Source organism: Aythya ferina, assembly GCF_964211825.1.
Source record: "Aythya ferina genome assembly, chromosome: 9".
Taxonomy (NCBI): Eukaryota; Metazoa; Chordata; class Aves; order Anseriformes; family Anatidae; genus Aythya; species Aythya ferina.
The window spans coordinates 16,073,689-16,099,401 of NC_140305.1; the positions used below are offsets into that span (position 1 = coordinate 16,073,689).

General features: G+C 46.3%; 1 protein-coding gene across 1 annotated transcript in view; it reads left to right on the forward strand.

Annotated features, from left to right (window-relative positions):
• The first annotated feature begins 1,470 nt into the window (after window positions 1-1,470).
• LOC311441099 (putative cation-transporting ATPase 13A5) overlaps window positions 1,471-25,713 on the forward strand; it is a 31,707-nt gene continuing 7,464 nt past the window's right edge. The window contains exons 1-22 of the mRNA XM_084528755.1: window positions 1,471-1,613; window positions 5,363-5,536; window positions 6,508-6,654; window positions 6,862-6,932; window positions 7,009-7,089; window positions 7,641-7,710; window positions 9,510-9,644; window positions 11,961-12,033; window positions 12,839-12,970; window positions 13,593-13,763; window positions 13,987-14,144; window positions 14,375-14,563; window positions 14,809-14,870; window positions 17,319-17,469; window positions 18,791-18,874; window positions 19,961-20,117; window positions 21,475-21,592; window positions 22,134-22,258; window positions 22,407-22,570; window positions 23,329-23,448; window positions 24,812-24,891; window positions 25,157-25,199. Of these exons, the coding sequence (XP_084384881.1) occupies window positions 1,551-1,613; window positions 5,363-5,536; window positions 6,508-6,654; window positions 6,862-6,932; window positions 7,009-7,089; window positions 7,641-7,710; window positions 9,510-9,644; window positions 11,961-12,033; window positions 12,839-12,970; window positions 13,593-13,763; window positions 13,987-14,144; window positions 14,375-14,563; window positions 14,809-14,870; window positions 17,319-17,469; window positions 18,791-18,874; window positions 19,961-20,117; window positions 21,475-21,592; window positions 22,134-22,258; window positions 22,407-22,570; window positions 23,329-23,448; window positions 24,812-24,891; window positions 25,157-25,199 (2,568 nt within the window). The 5' untranslated portion in view covers window positions 1,471-1,550. The remainder of the gene's footprint in view (window positions 1,614-5,362; window positions 5,537-6,507; window positions 6,655-6,861; window positions 6,933-7,008; window positions 7,090-7,640; window positions 7,711-9,509; window positions 9,645-11,960; window positions 12,034-12,838; window positions 12,971-13,592; window positions 13,764-13,986; window positions 14,145-14,374; window positions 14,564-14,808; window positions 14,871-17,318; window positions 17,470-18,790; window positions 18,875-19,960; window positions 20,118-21,474; window positions 21,593-22,133; window positions 22,259-22,406; window positions 22,571-23,328; window positions 23,449-24,811; window positions 24,892-25,156; window positions 25,200-25,713) is intronic.

A 25,713-nucleotide genomic window follows, 5' to 3' on the forward strand; every position in this document is an offset into this window, starting at 1 on the left:
ACAAAGTCTCTGTCTATGGGGTCTAAATCCTCGAGTCTCATCAGTGACAGCCTCCCTGTGGCCGAGCCAAGAAGGGTTTTCTAGCAGTCTGAGCAAACTCAGGGCCATTGCCTCTCTTCACACAAATATGTAATTTATTCCAGGACGGTAATATAGCACATCTCTCCCGCCTGGATAAATGGTCATTTTCAGGCTTTGTGACAGAAGGAGAATGGGAGTGAGATAGAGCAATTTTAGGATAATGCTTGGAAAATGTCCCTGACAGCGGGGGCACAGGAGACTGGAAGGTGTGCAGTGTGGCTGTGCTGCCCAGCTGGGCTTCTGCAGAGGATCCACCCAGCCCCTTTGCTTTCCCTGCATCTCAGGCAGAATTTGAAGCAAAATGTGGGTTTGAGGGGATGCCCAGAGCTGTGGGGGCGGGGTTCAAACTGGATCTATCCCTGCAGGTCAGTGCCCCAGCATGCAGCTCCACTGTGCTGAAGCCAAGTCCAGACCCAGGCAGTGTAACCTTGTCCCCAGAGGAGATGCCTCTTGCTGACACTGTCACGGGACAAAGGGGTTCATTGGGTATCGGATGATAAAATGGCAACAGACCATGGACTAAGTCCGATGGATTTTATTCTAACTACATACAGTGAGTACCAGTATAATTAAGCCTGAGCAGAATGTGAGCAATCTAAGCATAAGCAAAAGGAAAAGGGAAAAGCCACCAGGCACAATACCATTAACAATTAATCTTACCTGCTGATGAGCCAGAGTCAGGAAAGTTGCTGACCTCTCCTGTTCTCTGCCATGATGTTAGACATCCCCTTCACCAGGTAGCACTGCTGGACCAGCCAGTAAGAGCTATCCCGAGCTGGTGTTGGGCACTCTTTTGGTGGGACTGACACTCCGTGGCTACCGCATGCTGAATAGGATGGCATGAGACACACCTTTTATACAAAGGCCTGAGAATGAAGCTGGGCATGTTTTGGGTAGCTGATGATCCATTAATCTGATAGTCTTTTGATGTCCTTGAGGAGACACTGTTTATGCTAACATTTTTCAGACCGTCACACAATCGATCTCAGGTTCCTTTACATAAGCTGGTTATGTAAGCACGTGGTGCATCTCGCCACAGGCATCCTGCAGGGAGTGCCCAGTGCTGGCCTGGCTGCTCTGGGGCCAGCTCACTGCGGGGCTGAGGCACCCTCCCACCCCTTTCCTTGCCCCGTGCCTTGATTTCTCCCTGGCACCAGCCCTCAGGCGCCCTCCCTCTGCGCTCTGCTCCAGCCTGTCCCACCCCGGTGAGCACAGCGATGCCAGGAAGCAGAGAAATGCATGTGTTACACAAGCCAGGCATTTAAGGGCTTTACACGTGAGGGTGGATTTTCCTCCCTCTCCTGGGAGCATAATAGGAGATGTGTGTGCAATGAGACTTTCAAAAGGCAGCGGAAAGGACAGCGGTGAGAGCTGGCTGTAACACTGCTCTGAGCTCAAGCCCTTAGCTGTGCTTGACATTGCATGACCCCACCAGCAAGGACATCCAGAACTGGAAACAAGACAGTCAGATGGAGGAGAAGTTTTGGAAGGATCATTGTATGCTCCTCAACAAGGATGAAGAAAATGAGCTGGTAAGGACTGGGGGACTGCGGTGGGGTTAGGTTTCTTTGAGTACCTCTTTTCCCACATGCTTCTTTTGGATATGCCTCTGCTGCTTCAGTTTCACACACCATCTGAGTACCGTCTCTTCAGCATAGCCTTGGTGAAGCAATACCCTGTATCAGTCCTTGCTGACTTTGATTTTGGCCAAGTAAGGACTAAAGAAAACAATACTTCGTTCAGTCCAGAGGCATGGAACATGGAAGAGACCTCTTTGCCCACCAGAAGTCACCTGGCCACAGAGCAGAGTCCCTTTCCCCCCTCTTTATTCTGGTGTCTTTTCCACCCTAACTGTGATGATCTCTGCGTATAGGTACCCTTCCCATATCATCATGTCACCAGAAAGCAAGTCACAGGGAAGGTGCTTACAAATGAGCTTTATCCTCAGTCCTTCTCTGGAGCAGCAATTAAATCTTTTCTGCCATGCAGGGTCTCTGCTGCTTAGCAGGTCTAGGAAAATTGGGCAGATGACCGAAGTCTACCACAATTCTCATGAGAGGAATCCTTTTATGTCTTTTATGGCAGCATTTCCGGAGTAAAAGTTTGTCCTTATGGGCTTTTAATTAATATTAATTGAATCTATGTCATATTTTTGATTGTTACTGATTACTGACTATTGATCATTGATTATGTGCGGCAGCCTGGAAGGGCTGCACTAAGGGACTGCTTTGCAAATGCAAGGAGTTGGAAACTCTTCCTCTCCTTGCTAATGAGGACTGATTAAACAGAGTCAGATGAGCGTGGTAGTAAGGCCTTTTCTCCCAGCCATCTGTGCAGGGAACAGCTGGAATACAGGTGCTCTCTGTGCATGAGGTGGGCACAGAAGTAGATGCCTCTGCACAGGTGTAAAATATAGCCCTGCATGTGCTAGAGATGCATATATGCTACGTGCACTGGAAGCACAGAAGTGAGCTTTTCCCACAATGGGATCCTCTGTCCTCTGCAAGCAGATGGCCACTAGCAGGTGTTTCCCAGCATCTCCTCATTGTCACTGTTTGCCCAGCCTTGTGGACTGAGAAAGTGCCTGCACCATGGCGATGCAGGCACGCAGGGTAGGCACAGGTGGGGGAGATGCTGCCCTGCACACTTGCGCCTCAGCATCAGGTTTGCCCACAGGGCTACTAAAAGTGGTGGGGCTTCAGCACTGCTGGCTGCCTCTGGTAAATCCCTGCTGGGCTTTGCCTGCTGCTTGTACAGCTCATGGGAGCTTGTTTTAGAGCAGGGAGCCCAGGCTGGATTTAGCACAAAATCAAAGTGTGCCCCGGTAGACAGGTAAGGATTCAGCAAGTGATCCTCTGTGTCATGGATAGCTACAGGCAGTGTCTTTCAGGGTGTCACTGGGTGGTGTGGGGAGGTGGCTCTCCAAGTATGCATACTATGAGCCTAGGAAGCAGTGGCAATACCAGCTTCCTGATGGGGATGGATGGCCAGCAAGGGTGGCTGGGGGGGGGCTGTTGCCACAAGTAGCCTTTTAGCTAAGAACCGGTGCTCCCAGCTGAGCTGCACCCACCTCCAGGAGATGCCTCCCTCACCCCATCCAGCCTGTGGCTGCAGCCATGCTGGCAGGGAAGGGCCCTGGCTCTGCCCTGGAGGCTGCTGACACAGCATGCCTTGTGCAAGGCTGCCTGGCTTGGGCTGGGCATTGCCTTTTTTAACACGTCCTCTTCCTGTCTTGTTTGCTTCCAGGTGCTGCACTTGGGGACCGTTCCTCAGGCAGGCAGGTGCTGGCTCAGCAGGGCAGTCCTGCAGTGAACGGGGGTTCCCCCAGCTCTGGCTCTTGGCACAACCCTGTGAGCACTGAGCGTGCTGTCTCTGGGCACGGGCTGTGCATTATCATGTTATATGTTCCCTTGTACCCAGCTGGTGCAGGATGGTCCAGCTGTTCCGTTGTGTGCTGTGGCTATATCAGGACTGACTGCTCTGTCCCTCTGCTTGGGCTCATGCCTGGGCTCAACCCCACTCACCATGAGTTTCCCTAGCTTTGAACACTGATTTGTCCTCCAAACCCGAAAACAACATCTGTGGTTATTGGCTTAAACTTTGGTGCCCTTCAAAGAAATAATATTTTGTATGCTGCACCTTTAAAAGCTGCACTGCCATTTTGTAATGGATTTTTCTAGCTGGTACAAGGGCTGCATGATTATCTTTATTTCAGTAGAACTGCATTGATTTCAGCTTAGTTTATGTTGATTATGATCAGAGTTCAGATAAATCAAGTTAATTGCGCACTTAAAACTGAATAGGTGCTTACTCCACAGTTTTTTAATCACTTTAAAATTATACCTGAACTTGAACCTGTGTAATTGTTGGTACAAGCCCTCACCAAGGAGCTCTGCCTTGTTGCGTATTCTATCCTGTAAAGTGCCAGCCTTCCTTCTGTCATTTCTCTAGTGTGTAATTCAGATGTGGGACTTCCTCATTTTTATACTTTTTACATTTTTAAATAACATTTCCCTGCCTCTTCGCAAATGCAGATGCTGTGTCAATAGCAGGTTGTGCTCCCATGTCACATTGTGTGATTTAATTGGCAAGCTCCTCTGGAAAACACCCAAACCCTGCCATGTAGCCACACATAGATATAAAGGAACATTTCCTTTTACTCCCTACCTCTGCCTACACCTGCAGTGTCACCAAATGCCTCCTTGGGGGCAGGTGCCTCATGCTCCAGTGGCCACACAGTATGGGTACAGTTTCATGAGCTCTGCCTCAGGTGCCTCACCCTGGTGATGGTGCAGGGCTCCTCCTGCAGCTTCTTGTGGGGGCCTGTCCAGCAGCACCCCAGAGCAGTGAGGGTGATGCTGCAGCTGCTTCCCTGCACCCCTGCCCTTGCCAGCAGCCCTGGGGGATGTTGCAGAGCTTTTTGGGGCAGGGAAGGGAGCCAAGAGATGGCCAGGAAGCACTCTGTGTGGGGAAACAAAGAAGATTGCTGCAGCAGAAAGGGAGACACCTCACTGAGGCAATGGTTTTATTTCCAGTGGAGACTCCAACACAAAAAAATGAAATAATCTTCTGTTAGGTTTTCACTTCATCCTGAAACAAACAAAAGCTCTTTTCCCAAATAAGCGTTTACACAAATTACACTAGCATGGGTGTCACAGAGGGAGCCCTGTCATGGGGGCTGCCTGGATTCCTGCTCTGGTGCCTGGGGGCAGGCAGAAAGGGACAGACACTGCTGCTGGTGAGTGAGTGGGGCATAGAAAGCCAGAGGGCCCTTATGTACTCGTTCTCAAGGTACAGTATGCGTGGTGGAGGGTAACGTGCTGGTAGGTACATCCAAGAGGACTTGCCTGAGGCTTGGCCATTTTCCCTCCCCCAGGCAGAGCCTGTTCTGTTCCTCCCATATGAGGTGGGCTTTGGCACCGAGCTCACGTGGAGACATTTGCCTGGGTTGCAGGCAGGTGCTGACACTGCAGAAAGACATGTTACTGTGACCAGTCTTGATGGTAAAAGCTCCAGACCAGAGTTGGTTTCTCAGAAATCCTGGGAGAGCTGACATTAGACCACTCCTCTGTCAGCAGCAGCCTGGCATCCTCCTCCTCCTAGCAGCTCTGTGTGCTTAACTATGCCATGTCAATCATCAAACTCTAATTTCCTAAAATGACCTCAGGCTGCTATGAGGGACTCAGTCACCAGCATTTCTTTTCAATAAGCTCGGGCTTTCCGATGAACAAATGACAAGGTCAAGCTTGTTAACAAAGAGTGCTTTCTCTTTGCTGTACAGGAGATTTTTGGCTACAAAACCCAACGTTGCCGCAAGGCCTTGTGCATTGCTGGATACATCTTGTCCTGTGGGGCTGTGCTGCTGCTGTTCTACTGGAAGCCGGAATGGGACGTGTGGGCAAACTGCATCCCCTGCAGCTTGGAAGAGGCAGACGTAGTTCTGCTCAGAACCACCGTAGGTTCACCCTCATGCCTTACTGCTGTTTGCAGAGCCTTTTGTTTTCCCAAATGGGGCAGCTTGTTGTTCTGTGCCTGCATGATGCAGCAGGCTAATAACACTCTCCACGTTTGGAAATGTAGGGGCAGTGATGAGTCAAGCTTCAGTGCAGCTCTGCCTCTTCCCATCCTCTGTGTACAAGAGGTAGAGCCAACTGCCTTTGCAGGAGGGACCATCCTGCTAGTAACCTTTCTGCTTTGAAGTTATCAGAGAATGTTGAGGAGATAGCTTTTGGAGAGCTAGATTTTAGGCATTAGTTGTATTCTGGGACTCCATCACTGTGAAGTAAAACCTAACACAATTCTATCAGAGCAAATACTTAAAACATTTAATGGCCAATATTGCAATGATATCCCTAATATAAATACACTCAAACCACTAAAAGAGTAATCTATTGCTTATTGTAACTAGTTAGATGAGACTAAAGTGATTAAAGGACAATTCAGTCTGACAAGTGCATCTGTAACAGTAAAGCTGAGTTGCTTTTGGCTGTGGATGTAACACAAGTAACACAGCATTATAGGAGATCTGCAGAGCACAGTAGCTGGTGCTGAGGATTCAATGTCCACACTAAAAATATTTCAGAAAGCTTTTGCTTCTAGCTAGCTCTAGTCTGGTCCATAGTTTGAATATCCACCCAGTAGCTATTGAAGCACATCTGGCTCGGTTTCATCTCCTCTGAAATTCCTCCAAAGCATGAATCACAGCAAATGGAGATGACTGTGTGATTGACTTCAAAATGCTTTACTGATCAGTGCTAAAGCACCAGTACCCAGCATCCCTGTTGCTATGGGCTTACATTTGCTATGACTGCAATGATGCCATAGTGCTGCTGGTCTCTGGGAATCTCATATGTACTTCTCAGAGTCAGGAAACATTATCTCAGGCAACATTTGGGGTTGTCAGTAAACTGGACTCTATTTCTCTAGGATGAGTTTCAGAGATACACCCGGAAGAAGGTGACCTGGATTGATTTGTCTGCATTGGCACTGCCTGATGGCAGTACTTCAGAATGTCCTCTCGTAGCTGACAAAGACTCTGTTATAAACAGAGCTGTAAAGAAGCCACAATTAAAGGTAAGAAGAAACATGGCAGGAAGATGATGGGTGAACTAATGAGTCAAGGCACCTGGAGGCTCCCCAAAATGCTCTGTCAGCATCTTCCTGCAAGTCCTGTTTTCATAAGCTGAAGCTTTCTCCTAAGACAAGGGGAACTGTTTCTGTAACATAGTGAGGTGGTTTTCCCTGAAAGTCAAAAGGAATTTCTGCTGTTTGATCTTGCAGGTGAGATGTATACAGGTGCAGAAAATCCGTTACATTTGGGACTTTTCTGTAAAACAGTTCAAGAAAGTTGGGTGAGTGTCAGCAACCTGTTATAAAATCCTTTGTAGTGAGAGAGTCCCCTTTGTGAACTCTCTTCTGTTCACCCAGATCATTAGAAGACAGCAATACATGTCACAGCATACACAACAAGTTTGGAGCTGGCCTGACAAAGGAAGACCAGAAGATCAGGTACAGTCTACATATAAGTTGATACCTGAGCTAATTATGACCGTATGACCTATTAATTCTCTATATTAATTTCATGTGAGGTTTTGCTACTCACCGTAGTAGTAAGGCAGTGCGAACTGCATGGGTGGCATTCAGGAAGGTGCAAAATCATTATCCCCCACACCTTATTGGGCTTTTTGTGTTCTGAGTGATGCCAAAGTAAGTCTGGGGAAAACACCACCAGTTCCAGCTTGGGTTCAGGGCACAGCAAGCCTTGACTGGCTTACCTTGCCAGCATCTCCTTAAAAGCCCTCCAGAGAGTTCATCATGGGGCTTAGCAGCAAACTGACAATCTTTTCAACAAGAAAATACCAAACTTCTGCCTCTGGGTAAAATCCTCTCAGATACAATAGCTTCTTGACAGATTTATTTGTCCTGCTCAGCCAACCGTGTCCCCAGGAGTTACCTGTTTAGATAATTGTTAATGTTATTTGGGCACACAGCTTTCTGCATGAAGTCTTACCTGTGTGACTAAGCTATGATGTGGGGAACTCTTCTCTCCCTTCCTACAGGCAGCTGGTGTGTGGGCCTAATGCCATTGAAGTTGAAATTCGCCCCATTTGGAAGCTGCTTTTTAAAGAGGTCAGTAAGTCTGACTGGGGTTGGGTAGGACAGGTATGAAGTGGTTTTGAGACCTTGCCTGGGCACTCTGGGATGGAGCAGTTAATGCTTCATAGGCATGAGACAGGAAAGTTGGTGAACCTCCTTTATACTACATTTGGACTACTAAAAGATAAAACATAAGAAATTCTGCTGCTGGGCTTGTGGCCTCCACAGCAGTGTAAATCAGGAGTGTGCTTAAAACGTGCAAAATTCTTGTAATTGCTTTATTCACCTAGCAACTTCCTTTTCTCCTATGGCATAGAGGCAAGGCACATGTTTCCTATGTCAGTAAGGACATACTGCAGGACTATCCTTCTTCCACAGAGGAGAAAACTAACTCGTCTTGTGAATAAGAGGAGAGACATGTGGATGGTTACTGGCTGAGTTTGCATACAGAAATGGTGGACATATATTTTTTCCAACCTGTATGCAAAGGCTTTGCATACAGGATATCATGCTATCAGTGTTCACGTTAATGGACTATGGATACCACGTCAGTATTTCTAAAATAGAAAAGAGCTATGAGTGATGGGGCTCCAAGCTAGGATGTGTCAGCACATTTCTGAACTTTAAGAGGAGTTTTTTGAAACCCCACAAAATACATTAAAAAGCTCCAGGGCCCCTGAAATTGGTTGGATTTCATATCACCAACTTTTCAGTGCCCTCTGGAGATGGTCTTGAAGAGAACTCCAGTGTAGCACTCTAAAAAAGTTTATTTAATCTGAACTTTGCACTTCCATTCAAGTCTGAAGCTTCGTGATTGAAATATTGATGGTGGTGCCTGAAGGCAGAGTGGTCCTCGTAAGCTGGTGGTATTTCAGTCCAGATACAGCATCAGTGGTTGAAGACTGGCATCCTGATTTAGTGTCTGGCTCTTTGTCCTAGTGAATGTTGAAGAGTGCATTAAATTTTCATCGAGGGACCAAATTTGTCAGATGAATAATTCAGTTCTAATCCTTATGCAGACAGCTCTTTCGGTGGCTATTTTAGTTATATCAGTTCTACAGAGAAGTCTGTCACTCCTTCAGACATACTGCATAGTGGGCAATTCTCTGAAAAATTTAATCTAACTCTTTTGTTGTTAGTTAGATACCACAATAACCACGATTATATTCTGAGTTGAATTTCAGTGGGGCTTGTTGCCTGGTTTAGCATAATGCATTCAAGTGAATGACTAGTATTGTAGAACTGTCAGAATGCAGAGTAGCCAAAAGTATGAAAGTGAGAGAAAATCAAGCCTCCAATTTATCTGTAGTCTGAGACTGATAGCCCCACAGACCCTTATTTTTTTCTGAGATTTTTCTTCTTGTAAATAAATATATCCACACTGACGTTCTTACATCACAATGTATTAAAGGCAATTACTGAGGTTCAGTCTTCTTCCCTCTTTCTCTCCCATCTGTGTAGAGATGACTTAGAATCAACAATGTTAAGGTCACCTTTGTTAGACAGCTACAGTGAGAAACCAACTGACTAAAAGTCCCTTAAGTCTGACTTTAAGTTGCCATCCTAGTTGCTGCTGCACAGTTACTGGTTAGCAACAGCTTTTAATTACAAATACCATGAGTTACATGTAAGCTGGTAAACTCAGAGATGGGGGCTATTAATGCTCTAAAACCACCATGAAAACATTGTCTTGTGATGGCAAAACAATCCTTCAAGTTGGTGCTGAAGACTCCTAGACATAGTAATGAAATGTTCTCCCTTCTTCCTACACCCCATCTCTGCTGCCCAGTGTTATGTTCATCCCCTGACAGCTGTTGCATTTATGTTTGCAGATTTTAAACCCCTTCTATGTATTCCAAGCCTTCACCCTCACACTGTGGCTGAGCCAAGGCTACATTGAATATTCGGTGGCTATCATAGTCCTATCGATCATTTCTGTGGGCCTAACTGTGTATGACCTCCGACAGGTGAGTGCCATGCAGCCTGATAGCAACTTCATCACAGCCACAATAAGTAGCTATTTCTGTGCTTTTTCTGGTTATTTGTTATTACTCTGTATTCTGATGTATTGCTGCAGATTTGTTACTACAGAGGAGTAAAAGGTTCAGACCCAGTGGTCTTGATCTTCCCAAGAATTAAAGAGGATTGAAGTCCTGACACGTGGGATTCATAGGGCTTTAAGAGGGTGGACTGTACCCATGAGTCTGGTTCCTACTGTAATTTCAGGAGACTTGACTTCCCTTAAGGTCCGCTGAATAGTGGGTCTTAACAGCAAAAAGAAGCATGACTTTTTTTTTAATTCTCAAATTTGTTCAACACTTCTGTCACAAATACTGCTCCTTAGAAGCATTTTCTAGTAGTCTCAGCTCATTCACCTTTTGACCTAAAGCACTCATGTGATGGCTGGAAGCTTCAGCCTCTGTGGCAGAGGAACATAGATCAAGGTGAGCCTTACACAGTGGCTGCAGGCCATTGAGTCTCCGCATTCAGGCAGGTGAGGTGCCTGCTGGAAGGGCAGAACACTCACAGGGCACTTGGAAACTGCTTCCTTAGTCCCTGAGCTCACTTTAAATAAACAAGGAAGGCAAAAATCACATGGTAAAAAGGTGTGATAAGGAAGAAGAGAGAAACTATACAAATGAAAATACAGAAAAAAGGAAAGTGGTAAGAGCAGAAGTCCAGTAGGCAACATTTTAGTTTGTTCTGGACTTTACTTCTTGACAATACAGGGGAATGCAATATTTAAAAGCAGAAAGGATCTGGGGATTCCTGAGTCCTGGTGAATGTTTTGCTAATCTGCAGGAAGAATGCAGAGGTTATAGGACAGTGCTGAGGAGCGCAGCTCCCATGGACAGAGTGATATGGTGGAGGTGGTGCTGGGGTGATGGGAAGGCAGCCATGGGGTGCATGGCACTGGAAGTCCTGCTCAAAGCCAGCCCAAGCACTTGTGTGCTGCTTCAAAGTCAGGCATAGCTCATGTTTCCTCCAAAGGCACTGCTCAAACCGGTCTTCCTGCACTAAATGACTGGTCAGGGGCCAGATTCAGCCCTGGGAACAGCTTCTTGAGCCAGGCATACAGCAGGCTGCTCTGCGAAATGCTGCCTGGGGGAGGTAATGATTTGTCTTTTGGAGAGTTGCCTGTAGGCTGAACTGACCCTTCTTTTCCATGGGCTGCTGGGGCGCACAGCATGCTCCTGCATAGCTCCCTGGGCTTGAGGGCCTTTGGGCAGCATGTGCTCACTGCAGTGCTCTGCTGACACGGCACTCCATGCACCACTCACCCTCTCTGCCAAGGGCATGCTTGTATTGCTGCCTTGTTCCAGCCTCATGCCGGTCTCAGTGAGCGCTTTGTGAATAGCTGGGGCTCTTGCCAGCGCAGGTGTGTTGGCCATGAATACCATTTCTGTATCTCAGGCTAAGATCTGTATGTGTCATGTAGGATGAATAGCACTCCCGTGTTGAACAAGCACTTGCATCCCTTTAAGAGTACCTTTATCCCTAAAGTGTTGATGTCGTGCCCTGGTATTGCAGAGCACCAAGAACAGATACAGTCCGTTCAGCTTTTCTTGGCAAGACCAGTTTTATTGTGCGACTGATAACTTTGGCAGGATGAAATACAATGTTTGGGGCCTCCGGATATTCTTCAAACTGGTTTGACATCCTCACAAGAACAATGCTAATGAAGAAATCCACACTTGGGGATTATTTTTTTTTTTTTTCAATTGCAACTTCTAAATCAAGATAGCACATTCTCTCTAATGGTCTTGCAATGACAGCTGACTTCATCATTATCTCAGGGTACATAATTGTCTGAATTAGATTGCAAAAACACGCAAAGCACAGACACCTAGTCAAATTAGAATTTTTCTTCTTGCAATGGCAGTGTTGTAATGGCAGTCTTTACAACTGGGTGGTTTCGTTGGAAGCCTCCTAGCATGGATAAGACTTGAGCAAAAAGAAGCCCTTTACTAAGGGGCTGCAGGTAACAGTGTTGCGGCTGAGGAGACTTGATCTGTTATGAAGCAGGGATAGCCCCATGAAAGTCAAGGGAGGTGCAGCAGCATGAGTCAAATCAAATTGAAAATTTGGTCCAAGTTCCCACAGCAGCTTGTTCCAGGGTAACCATGAATCAGCATCCTGACTTCTAAAGAGAGATGTGAAAACTCCCCCGGATAACTCGGCAGAGCTCAGTTTCTATGATATTAACATGATCAGTGAATTGTAACATGCTGCTCAGCTTGAGCATTGGTGTTTCAACGCTGCTATTGCTTTCCCATCAACAGCAGTCTACTAAGCTGCATGACCTTGTTGAGGAGCATAACAAAGTCCAGGTTACAGTCTGCATGAAGAGTGAAGGTGAGTCATCTGAGTCTCATTTTCCTCACAGGCCTGTGTAATTAACTGATGTGTTGAAATGAATCTGGAATTGCACAGCTCCTCTTGGTTTCCATGACCGAAACGTGAAGGGCAAGCTGCAGGGAGAATGGGGCAGAGGGAGGTGAGCTGGGAAGGGCAGTGAGATCTGCGGGAACAGCCTATGCGATGCAGTAATGATGCATCTGTGTCATTATCACCGATATCTACAGCATCTGTAATGATACAGGCAAGCCCAGTAATTTATGTTGAGAGTTGGGAACACCTTGGAAAACTTAATTTCCCAAACAAGCAACCAGATAACAACTCTGTCCTTCAGAGATCTGCTTCCCTGCCCTGCTATAGGCTACTTTCACAAGCTTGTCAAGTAGCTTGTGAATGAGTCTCGATGAGTCTGGATATATGGCTCCCACTGAGGTACATGCTTCCTTCCCTGTGTCTCAGTTCCTTGCCCATAAAATAGGGGTTATAGTATTTTTGCCTCCCAAAGGTGCTCAGATATGCAATTTCTAGGGTTGATGAGAGATGTAAGGGCCTTAGACAGGTTTTTGAGGCCAGCATTTTGTGGACACTAAGCCAGTAAAACTGCAGACACCTACTTGGAGGAAGATGTTCAGACAAAGGCTTACCTTTGTGCTATTGCTTTTCAGCCAGTTTTATTTCTAAAAGGCACTGGTCTTAAATCATGCAGTGTAGAAGTTTTGTGATGTTATGTGTGCTTTGAAACTTGTGTTTTATTGCTCAGAACTTGAGCACAAATGAAGTTCATTTTCATATTATTCTACAGGTTGCAAAGAGCTGGAGTCTCGTTACTTAGTCCCAGGAGATGTGTTTCTTTTAGATGGAATAAAGCTCTCTCTCCCATGTGACGCTGTCCTGATTGATGGGAGCTGCGTTGTGAATGAAGGGATGCTCACAGGTGCAGCCTTGGAGTTTGAAATGTTAACACCCTGTGCAGGTTCTCTGTCAGGGAGATGTCTCTCTGTTCTGACAGAAAATTGTTTACTATTTATTAGAATAGTTTGCAGCAGGAGGTGGGAAAACTGTGGCTTGAATAATTCACAGTTGTCTTGGGCTTTTGAACACTGCCATTGTGTAATATGTATTTCTTATCCACACGTACACAAAAGTAGGATTAAAATACTGTCAGGAGCAGAAAGTGAAAATATTCAAACACAATGAATATTTGTTTTCTGGCTTTTTGGATTCAGATCTTGCAGTGGCTTGGTTCAAGCAGGCCATGTATGAGCACATGAGTCATCATTACAGCAAACACTGAGCCACTGCAAGGCCTGAACTTGGGCCAGGGGTGAAATTTGTCCCAAGCCCATTGACAGAAAATGCTCAGAGAAGCCATCAGACGGACTCTGACATGAAAACTGTAATGGCTTGTCACCACAAATCCACATCTGTGAGTACTTAAGCAAGCTGATTAGTCAGGTAAGCTTAAGCACCTAAAGGGCGCTGTTATTTTTTAATATGCACAATCTGATAAGACTCTTAAATCTCCTTTAAGTGAAGCTGCACACTGCTGTTCTCAGGTGAAAGTATTCCAGTCACTAAAACCCCCTTGCCTCTCACGGAGAGTCCGATGCCCTGGAAAACCCACAGCATGGAGGACTACCGGAGACACGTCCTCTTCTGTGGGACTGAAGTCATTCAGACGAAGCCAACTGGCAGAGGGCCATTGAAAGCTGTGGTGCTGCAAACTGGTACGTCCTCTGTTTTTTGATCAGATTGGGGAAAATGGCTTCCTGGGAGACTGATGGGAGAGCTGGTGTCTCCTTGTAACTCTTGTGGCTCCACCACACCCAAGCGGTCCTCGCTGCCACCTGATGGCCAAGGCCTGTGTGGTGCCACCCATTTCTGACAGAGCTGGCTCACCATGCCACTGCTTTGTCACCAATGTGATGTAAGGCTCGTGTCTTCACACAGGGTTCAACACCGCTAAAGGTGACCTGGTGAGATCCATCCTCTACCCCAAGCCCATGAACTTCCAGCTCTACAGAGATGCCTTCAAGTTCATCATAGGCCTCTCCGCCATCGGCGTACTGGGACTGATATATACTGTGTGTGTGTTCACGTACCACCAAGTAAGTACAGGCAGTGCTCCCAGGCTGTGCACCAGCTCCGAGGCCACTGGAATATCTTCTGCTTCTGCAGTCAAGTCTGCTGCTGCCAGAAGTGTGTGCATGCGGGGACAGGACAGAAAGAAGCAGAATAAATCCATGGTCAGACCTTGGGGTGCGTTGCTCTGTGGCAGGAGGGACCCCCAGGGGGCTGTTGCCCCCACCTCACCGCCTGTTGCTCTGGCTGCTTGCAGAAGCCGGTGGCAGAAGTAGTGGCTATGGCCCTCCTCCTCCTCACTGTGGCTGTGCCTCCCGCGATCCCCGCTGCCTTGACCACAGGCACTGTTTATGCCCAAAGGAGGCTGAAGAAAAAGAAGATTTTCTGCATCACTCCGCAGAGGATTAATATCTGTGGGCAGATCAACCTTGTTTGCTTTGACAAAGTAAGGCACTTCCTGGGGCACTCAAAGATGCTGGGGGATGCATAGTGGTTATTTTATCTCTTATTTTTATTTCTCCCCAGTCTTCTCTCACCTGCCCCCATGAAAACATCCTCTGCAGGTGCCTGTGGGGCAGGGTGACACTGGGAGCATGACGCTTTCATTACCCTGCCCAGGAAGGAGCCCTGGGTATGTGTCAGGGGAAGAGGTGGGCAGGAAAAGGGTAATGACCATTTATCTCATTTTAGACAGGCACACTGACAGAAGATGGACTGGACCTGTGGGGTGTCCTCCCTTCTGAGGGAAGTTGGTAAGGAAGGAATTCCTTTAGAGGGAACCCATCTCCAGTGCAGAGGTATTGCCCAGCGGTCAGATTGGCAGGGGGTGGTTGCATGGGATAGGGAGAGACAGCAAAGAACATGCAGCAAGAGGTGGGGGACTTGGGGGAGGCAGGGGTTAAAGATCCCTGCCCTCTGCTCAGCTCCTTCCTTGCCAATACAGTGCCTTGTGTAGTGGTGAGCACAGCTGCTAATTCAAGGCAGAAGCCACAGCAGTGTGAGTGCTTTTAATTACCCCATGGGGATTTGGAGAATATGCACAGAGCTTTTCAATTATGTCATTCGTAGCATAGTTCAATAAATATTCTTAATCTGTTCAATAAACCTTTCATCCTTTAAGGGTTAGGATAATGCTCCTTCTGTTGAAATGAAGTGTTGCCATCTTCAGTGCCTGTCAAATCTCGCCTACCTTCTGTAAACACTGCAAAAATCCATGAGACCACAGATCAGACCTGCAAAGCTTAGGTGTCCTTACAGACTCCCTCATAGCCCTGGCATGCTCCATCTCAAATCCAAGCCTAAGGAGCACTGAAAGCCTCAAGAGATATCCAGTATGCAAATACTAAACCTGACTATATCCAGAATTATACTATTTAATTCATATTATTAAAATACAATAACAGACTTCAGCTCTGCTGTGCAGCCTGCATGTTATGCCAACTCAAAATATTAATCTTTTGCAGTGGCCAGGACAAATCACACACCCATATCTACTTCTGGATTTCATTAGTTGCTGTTAATATATAAGATACCTCAACACCACAGAGATAATCATGCTATAATGAATGATAGGATGAATTCATTGCGGGAGAAAAATCACATTCCCAATACTTCCTCAAAGGATAGAGAGAAAATTGCTATCTGATGCAAATTAATGAGAAGAGATTAATAAGTGTCAACCGATAAAATACTCCTCCAGCAGGACCAAACCACAGGCAGATAGCATGGTCCCTTCTTGGTGCCCATCCAGTGCCCCAGGGAGGCCATGCTGAGCAGGGGGTGTTGGATGGGCTGGGAGCCTCCCAGGAGGCAGGCAAATGCCAGAGGGACTTCCACCAAGGTAGCCTTGCAGGTAGTGTCTGTTCATGTGGGCAGCAGAGCAAAATTGGACCCATATATCAGAATAAATCCTCGTAATAAGGAACTCCGTGAGGTGTCAGAACACAAGTCTGTCTCTGCTGACATGTCAAATCTATGCCCAGCTGGGAACCAGTGCTGGTGGCTTGCCAGAATGCAAGGAGGAGCTATTGCTGGCTGTGTTGATCTCATTAGTGTATTTACATAATTACTCTTTCTTAAATATTCACATTCTTAAACACATTATAAGACTAGCTGTCAGCTAATCTGAATACTGTGAGGCAATGACAGTAAAGGAATTTCATTCCACTTGCAAAATATCCTATTGTATGTTTAATAAGATACAAATGTTTGTTGGTTTTATATTGTTTAGCATTTTCACGGTGTCTCTCAAGTATTAATTAATTAATAAGCCAATTATGACCAGCCTGAGAACAAGGTATAATTTGCTGGAAACAGAACAGACTCTGATGGCCCAGAGGGGATGACAGGTCCTGGGATTCATTGTTCCTTTTAATAGAGCTGCGAGCTGTCATGCTGCTTGCTTCCAGATGCATTTCACTGTGCCTGTTTTAGAAATGGGATGCTAGTGGTGATCAAAAGTAAATAAAAATTATTTAAATTTCTCCTTAACATGTCAGCCTAAATGGTAATGGGCTATGTTCTGGTCTGGCAGACACAGCTCGTCAGCCAGCCAGTTTCTTAGAAGGAAAAAATGTCTGTGAGAAGACTCTGAGAAATAACTTCCACGGTGAAATAACAGAACCTTCAGCCAGCCTAGCTGCACACATGCTCTGCAGGGCCAGAGAGGGAATAAATCTCAAGGCTTTCCAAAGAAATAAATCAGGACATGGATCTTTAATAGTGTGCCTCAAGTAACTCAATAGAAGTCTGGCTTACCCATTTTTAAAAACCAAGGTGAGGGACAAGCATCTGGTGTCTGTGGGTTTGCAGATAGAACTACCAGTGGAAGTGGAGGCTCTCCAAGGCCATATTGCTAAATGCCTCAGAGGTCTCTGCTGCAAGTCGTTTTTTTTTTCTGATAGCATCTTCTCTGCTCTAATACCAAACAGCAATTGCTAAGCAGTCCTGTACCACCCCTCTGTCTTCCCTTCTCAGTTACTTTGCATCAAGCTGAACTCATGACAATTAATTACTGGGAATGGTTTAGACTCCTTAGTGCCCCTGAGCTGTTATCAGAAGGAAGGGTAGGACAGCAAGTTGCTTGCTGTTTTGGGGTTCAGCACCACTAAATGCAGCAAAGCTGCACCTGTATGTGCTAGCTGGGGGCTTCTCTGCATCCTTCTTGTTATCAGTCCCACTAACCTTCTTCTTTTAACCAGGTTTCAGAAAATTCACAAATTTCCATCTAGCACTCCTCTGCCCTGGGGACCTGTGTGTGGAGCCATGGCAAGCTGCCATTCCTTGGTGGTTTTGGACAAGAAGATTCAAGGAGATCCACTGGACCTGAAAATGTTTGAGGGCACGCACTGGGTAACGTGACTCGTGTCCTCTGCAACCTCCAAAGCACAGCCCCTGGGTCAAGGCCAAGCTCCAAGGCATGTCTGTAGGGGAAACCCTTTCAGTCCTGGTCACAACAGATGGAATTTGCTGTTATCCCTACTAACCTCGTGGCAGATTTGCAGCACTACAACTGTGTTGTTTTTTTTTTTGGTTTGTGTGTTTTTTTTTTGTTTGTTTTGTTTTTTGTTTTTGTTTTTGTTTTTTTTTTTGTAGTCCAGCAATCATTTTACTCAGGGATGCCTGTGTTTGCTCTCTTAACTTGATTTGTAAATGTTGGACTGTAACGAAGCAGAGGGGGAGCCTTGCTGCTGGAAGCAGGGGCTCAGACTGTGCTGCTGGCTACACACAGAGCACAGGCCAGCTGAGGAAGCATGAAGGCAGGTTTCTGTGCCCTTGTGCTGAGGGCTGTTCTCTCTGATTAGCAAAGGGACATCCCTATGAAGAAGCCAGGGCTGGAGCCGAAGGCTGAATGAACAGCAAGACTGAGACAGCTGGGGAGGGGGCAAGAGGCTGAGCCTTGGGGCGCACCTGCAGCGCTGGGGAGGGTTGTGCTGGGGGGGGCAGGGATGGAAAGGTGCTGCTTCTCCCCATCCCAGCCTGGAAGGGCTCTGGGGTCACTGCAGTTAACTGCCCCATCATCTCTTCTCCTTCAAGCTTTTCCTCAGGAGACTCTAATCAATAAATAAAACAGATGCAGCTCTCGCAGAAGCACTTCGGGAAGGCATCGGGCTGGTGGAAGGACAAGCAGCAGCAGAGCCGCACAACAGCAGAAGGGGACAATGAGGGGGAATGAGCCTTGGCAGTACACAAAGTAGCTAAGATGTAGGGCTAAAGCATCCTACACCTAAAACTGCCACTCAGTTTCTGCACAGAACATCAGTGAGAGTCTTTTAAAGCAGGAGGCTGGAAGATAAAACCAGCTAGATAGGGATTAGTTCTCTTTTCCTTTTGTTGCTATGACATTAAATTTCTGTGGGACTTTGATTTAGAGAAAACAAAATTTGACACAGGTTTTTTGCTCTCATCAGGTCTAAAGATGCAGTGCCCTGTAGGCTTCTGCTAAGGACAGGGCTGCAGGGAGGTTGTCAGTGATGATGGATAGAAAGACCTCATAGATTACAACAAAACACTGTAGCAGCTGGGTGCCAACAGCAAAGGGGAAACATGCTGTCATGTACTGCCATCCCTGTTTTTAACAGACAGGTGTGAAGCCAAAAAATACAAAACAAGGAACATCAGAAATAACTTTTTTTTTTTTTTTTTTTTTTTTTTTTTTTTTTTCCATGTACAGGAGATAGAAGAGTCCAACATGTCTCAGGATGGGGCTGGTGCTCTTCACACCTGCATTGTTAGACCGGGGCCAAAGGCCAGCAGTGTGAGTCTGGCTTTCTGGGAATTAATATTCTGTGCTTTCAACATCCAGCTTGTGAAGCTTCTAGTACATGCACTATTTAACTTGGTGACTGGCTGCAATAGGCCTTTCCTCCACTCTTGGTCCTGTGGTGTATCTTTCCTGTGAACAGAGTGCCTGGAAGCTGAGGACCTGAAAAGCAGATTCTGATTAAACTCAGGGAGCTGCCCCTGAGCTTCACTTCCAGAAGGGCTCTTGTGCCTAAAACCCTCTCATTTCCAGCTCTGCTATTTACACTAATAACAGATACAGACTTCTGCTTCCTCACCCAATAAACCTGCTGCCACAATGAAGCTTTATGACCAGTCTAAGTGGAGACCATTGTAAAGAAAGCTTGCAATCTAGAAAAATATCTAAAGCACGGCTTTACCTGCAGGAAGAGGTACTTTAAGGTCTAGGCACTGCAGCTAGGAGCATGAACAAGTCTGCTGCTAATGGCTGTGCAAGCACACTGACAGATTCACCAGCCTCACCCTAAAGCATGGTGGTGTTTGCTTCACCTCATCTCTCGAAAATCCAGGCAGGAGCCCCATGTTTTTATGGCTGAAAATTGTTAAATTTCCAGCCTGTACATTAACCCAGACAGCTTCTTCCCAGCAGAAGGGGGGTGATTTCTGTTAGCAGTACCACAAAGACAGTGCTGTGGCAACATGGAAAACAATCTTATTTCTAGCATTGCTCTGTTCCCTTGGTAATGTCACTCTAACATCAATTTTCTGTTCCTCTGTCTGTAACTCCAGGAATATTGCATCAGTGTGTGGTTGCTAAGAGAAAACCTGGGACAAAGCCCAGAAAACAAGTTGAATATTAAGAAAAACACTGAGGTTCATGGGAAGTGTGCTAGGAAGCTACTGTTTTTGAAACTGTGGTTCCTAATCTTGTTATTAGTGATCTGGTCCTATAGCCAGAAAACACTAAAACTGTCTCCTATCAATAATAAATCACCTAAGCCAGAAAGGCTCAAATGAGCTGAAGCTCAGGATGGATTTGCTCTGTGTAATCTATGAATCAACCCCCTAAGTAACATCTCCCTTTTCTGACCTCTTCCAGGCTCCTGTAGAAGGAATAGCAATCCTACATCAATTCCCATTTTCCTCTGGATTGCAGAGGATGTCTGTTGTTTCACAGAAGATTGGAGAGGAACAGTATGACCTGTACATGAAAGGAGCACCAGAAATAGTGTCCAGCTTATGCAGACAAGAAACTGGTATAGATGTGGGGAAGGGCACCTTTACAGTCTTTGGACTTAATCCAAACCAGACCTTGTGTTAGCAAGGTTTGCAGCATTCACTCTGCTACTACATATGTACAGTTCATCCCAGAAACAAGCCTGGGGTCAGTACAGAACCTAAATATCATTAGTTAACTATACAAATAAGCTTGTTTGTGAATCAGGATGCACAGAGCCCAGCGGCTAGTGAGATGCACAGCCTGCGGTTCAGCTGCTATACATCACCCAGCTGACAGGCATCAGCTGAAGATACAGCCTGTAAATAACATTGGCATGTCAAAATACCCAGAGAAGGTGTGGGGTGGTGGTAATTGCATGTGTCACAGCCACTCTGATGTGCTGCATGAGTCCTTAAATTTTCTGTTAATTTATTGACCTGTAAATTCAGCATCGAGTTATTGACCCAGCTTACAAAGGCTTTAAATCTTGGCAATGGGAAACTTGCTGTGGACATGCAAATTATCGTTATTAAGGATAATTGCTATTAACACTCAAGCCAAGACTTCTGTCCTCCCTCTGCAAGTAAACATAGGCTTTTCTTTTGTGTGTGCGAGACCAATATTATAGGCTTGTTCTCCAATTTGCCTGCAAACTTAAAACTCAGGTCATATTCACTGAATACTTTGGAAGGGTGCCAACCAGTGGTCTGCATCTCTGTTGTTTGTTATTTGAGATGGCAATGACCTGAAAACAGGTGAAAATGGTTTTGAGGGACAATGGAAAAACTTAATTTAAAGCTATGTAATTTCCAATGACACAAACCTCCAAACAATTTAGCATCAGCAGAAAAGATATCTTAAAAACAGTTCCACTTTCTCAGGTTTCTAAATAGCTCCTCTCCTCCTGTCTCGATTGTTCTTGTATTGATTACAGCTTAATAAATAATTAGGTACCATGCTGTAAAGCTGTGATTGCAGTATGTAGTGATTACAAAATACTGCAAAGTTAAAAGGAACTCTGCTTTTAGATTTATTTTTTTTTTAATTTTTCGGATTTTGGAGAAATTCCCCACTAAGGCATTAACATAAAATCAACTCCCTGACCAGTACTCAGCATGTATGCTGTAAAGCTCAGGTCAGAATGATGTAATCAGTCCTTTTTTCTCTGCCCAGTAATGCATCATACCTACCTGCACCTTAACATTCATTTAAGAAGTAGAAAATGGATTCACGGATCACTTATTTGAACAGTCAGTTACACAGCCTTAGCTGACTTCTGCGAAAAAGCTGAGCACTGTAAGGCTATACAGTGTGTTAAAGGGCAGGCTTAACCCCAGAGGAGCAGTCAGCAAGGGTGGAATATTCTAACCATGACACTTTTCTCCTGTAAACAGTCCCAGCTGATTTCTTAAAGGAGCTTAAGATGTACACAAGCCAAGGCTTCAGAGTTATCGCGCTGGCCCATAAAGTGCTAAGCCTAGGAAAGGATGTAGATGTGAGCGACCTGGAGAGGTAAGATGTGCTGAGGAGCTGCTAGCATCGCTGCGGGCTTGCTTCCCTACCAGCTTGTTAGGACCTGACCCAGCCCTCCCCCTCCTCTCCTGCTTATGGAAGCGTATGGGGAAGCTGAGCTGCATCACACCTTCCTCTCAGCAGATGCTGATTATGCTGTTAATTGCCTTGCAATTAAGTACTGCTCTTGCAAAGCTCACTGAGCTGAATTTCCGAAGCTGTTATCAAAGGGCAATGAAAGCTGGTAATTGTGCTTCAGTATGGCCATGGATTGGGACTGTGATAGAAAGCCATGCTGAGTGCTGTAGCCTGCAGGTTTCAGCTAGTCTGGTCCTGCAGATCTCTGCCCCCTCCCTGCCTGCACCTTGGCTGGGCTGCTCCTTCCAGGGGACCGCAAGGCAGGGGACCTGTGGCTTGGCTGAAGCTGCAGAAACGCTGGTGCTTGTTGAGCACTGAACTTGTGCCAGTTGCATTTCACTGTGTAGCCAAGCCTGTTTCCAGCTGAGCGCAGCAGCACCTGTGTTTCTGTCCTTGCCCCAAGAGAGGAGGCTGAGTCTGAGCTGGTGTTCCTGGGCCTCCTGGTGATGGAGAATCGCCTGAAGCAGGAGACGAAGCCTGTGCTGCGGGAGCTGGCTGCCGCCCGTATCAGGAGTGTCATGGTCACAGGTGAATCCCCCAACTCCAGCCATAGCGAACGGGAGCAGCACAGGAAGCACTTGCTCCTCCAGCATCCCCATTGCACAGCAGCTCCACAGCCCCTACCTGGGGCATGACAGAGGACACAAAGGGCCAGCCTCTCTGGTATCGTTGGCAGGGGACAACCTACAGACAGCGGTCACAGTGGCCAGGAGTGCGGAAATGATTCCCAAGGCTAGCAAAGTCATCATCATCGAAGCAAGTGAACCAGAGGGCCCTGCTCCAGCTTCCATTGCCTGGCAGCTGGCAGAAGACAGCAAAGCAAGCACAGCTGCTGCCCCTGTATGTGCAGCTGGGGAGGTTGCTGTCGGGTGCCAGGATGAATTAACAAAGCTTTGATGTCTAATAGCTGGCTTTTGGGGTGTGGGTTCCTTGCTGAGCATTTTGAGGCAGTTTTGAGGAAGGGAGGATGTACAAAGGGTTGGTTCCTACTTGCCTCAGGGTATACGGGGTGTGATATGGACCATTCACCTGCTAGGGAGAAACAGTTAATACAGAGACTCTTTGCTCAGGACAGCGTGCAAAATAACTATATGAATAAGTGGTAATGCTCTGCAGATGCAGTGACTGCTTCCTTCATGCTTGAAGTGTGCCTAATTAATGCATTTAAAAATACTTGTCTGTGAGGTTATTTTCTGGACCAAACTTCAGTGTTTAAACTAGCCATCTGTGGCTAAATGGTGTTGGCAACAGCTATTTTCTAGCTGTGTTCTCACAGCTAGAAAAGCACTGGTAGGCCTGAAGTTACAGGAAAGGACTGCAGGACTGAAGTTACAGGAAAAGATGCTGTGAGATGCTGTGTCCCTGTTTGTCTGGTGGGTAACAGTGCGGTGTGGCAGGGGGCTGTTGGCATAGCTGGATACAAAGCAGGAGGGTGATTGCTGTCTAGGGGCAGGGACGCTGCCCTTGCCGTGGGCTGAGTGACACCTTGGGGCCTGTTGTCACCAGGACAGGGGCAGCTCCAGGGATGGGTCAGTTCTGGGGTCCAAGGCTTCGTGGTGATCTCAGTCTGAGATTAAATGCTGTTTTGTTTCTTGGAGATATGTGCTAATGCCCAGGAAAAGATCAACTTGGATGGAGAAAGCTGCAGCTACCATTTTGCCATGAACGGGAAATCCTACCAGGTTCTTTTAAAGCACTTCTACAACTTGCTGCCAAAAGTAAGTTCAGAGGAAACAAAGCGCTTGCTCATCCTCTCTGTTATGTGTAAAGGGCAGTAGTGTTCTGGCTGGAGAAAGGTATTTTCCTGTCAGTACCTGTAGTGTTGTCACTTCTGACACCTCGTCAGCCTCCCAGTGTGCCTCAAGGTCAGCCCGAGCAGTTGGCTTTCTGTATTTGCCGAGCCCCGGCTGACCGAGGTGGCTGAGGTGCCATGAGCAGCTGCATGGTGGAGTTACTCCGCAGTCACCTCCTCCATTTCAGTTTAATTAAAAACATCAACCCCATTCCCATGTACCACTGCCAGAGCTGGCAATGTCTTCTGTTCAGCAGTGGCAGCAGGAACATGAAATACCCACACCTAGCAGCAGAAATCTTCAGTGCCTGTCACCCTCCCGTTAAATAGCTGGTGTCAGGAGAGGGACTTCTCTGGATAGATTGGAAAAACCCCCAGCTGAGCAGTGTTATTGCCACTGTCACCAGCCATCTGTGCCGCACCAGGGGAGCAGGTATGAGGCCTGGCTGCTCCACGGCTGCCGCACTGCGCGTGGTGACCACTGGTCTCCCCGTGGAGGGGCGAGGCAGAAACCAGAGCCTGCTGAACATGATGTTAGGAGAAACCTTATCCTAAGTGTAACAAAACCGTGGTTAGGGCAGGAAGAATGCTTTAGAGAACTGTGTCAGGCACTCATTGGGGAGGCCTGATCCTGCCTCAGCGGGCAGCAGGGCATGAATGCTGTCGTGGTTTAACCCGGCCGGCAGCTAAACACCATGCAGCCGTTCGCTCCCCCTCCCCCTCCCTCTCTGGGACAGGGGAGAGAAATGGAAAGTGAAGCCCGTGAGTTGAGATAAAGACAGTTTCATAAGACAGGAAAATAATAACAAAAAAAAATAACAATAATAATAATAATAATAATACAATGGTGATAATAGAAAAGTAATAATAATATGTACAAACAAGTGATGCACGATGCAATTGCTCACCACCTGCTGACCGATGCCCAGCCTAACCCCGAGCAGTCTGGCCCCCTCCCCCGGCTAGCCACCCCTATATATTGTTTAGCATGACGTCAGATGGTATGGAATACCCCTTTGGCTAGTTTGGGTCACCTGTCCTGGGTCTGTCCCCTCCCAACTCTTACTGCACCCCCAGCCTGCCTGTTGGCAGGACAGAGCAAAAGGCTGAGGTGTCCTTGGCTTGGTATAAGCACTGCTCTGCAACAATTAAAACATCGGGGTGTTATCAGCACTTTTCTCATCCCAAGCCAAAACACAGCATTCCACCAGTTACTAGGAAGAAAATTCTGTTCTAACTGAAACCAGGACAAATGCCCACCTGAGACAGCCCGTTGCTCTGTCCTGCAGATACTGGTGAATGCAACTGTCTTTGCTAGAATGTCTCCGGGCCAGAAATCCACCCTTGTGGAAGAGCTTCAAAAACTCAAGTAAGGTTCTGTTGGCTTTCTTTTTGAATCCAACCGAGGGAAGGTGTTCTCTGAGGTGTAACTGGCCCTGCTGGTGCTGCCCCAGGCCCCCTGCCCCAAGCAGCCCTTGCCGTGGCCTTGGCCCCCGCTCCATCACAGCACAGAAGGCTGCATGAAACAGAGCTGAGATAAGAACACTGAGCCAGCCTCCAGCACCTACAAACACCTTCCTACTCTCCCATTTTCCCTCCTTTCATCAGTGTTTTCCCTCCTTTTCCTCCAACAGTTACTATGTAGGCATGTGTGGTGATGGAGCCAACGACTGTGGGGTACGTACGAGCAAATCTGCCGCTTTCCTTAAATTTTACCTCTTTCAACCTAAAGCACACTATGGTGAGATGCTGCTCAGCACAACTCGTCACCAGCATTTCCCATATTAGCCTGTGGGTATACTTGGTCAGTGTGTTGTTGTAAAATACTACTTATGTGTGTTTTTATGTACGAACATGCACAATAATAGAAAGCTTCCCCCCCCGCCCCAGATATTAGAATAAGTATGCTTCTTACATATTTGTTCAGATTTTACAGTTGCAAATTGGAGGGCCTTAATGATAATATATATATATTATATATATATATATATAAAATATATATATAATATATAATAATATATATAATATATATATATAATATATATTATATATAATATATATATATAATATATAATATATATTATATATATAATATAATATATATAATATATATAATATATATAATATATATAATATATATAATATATTTTATATATATATATATATATATATTCTATTATCTATTATATTA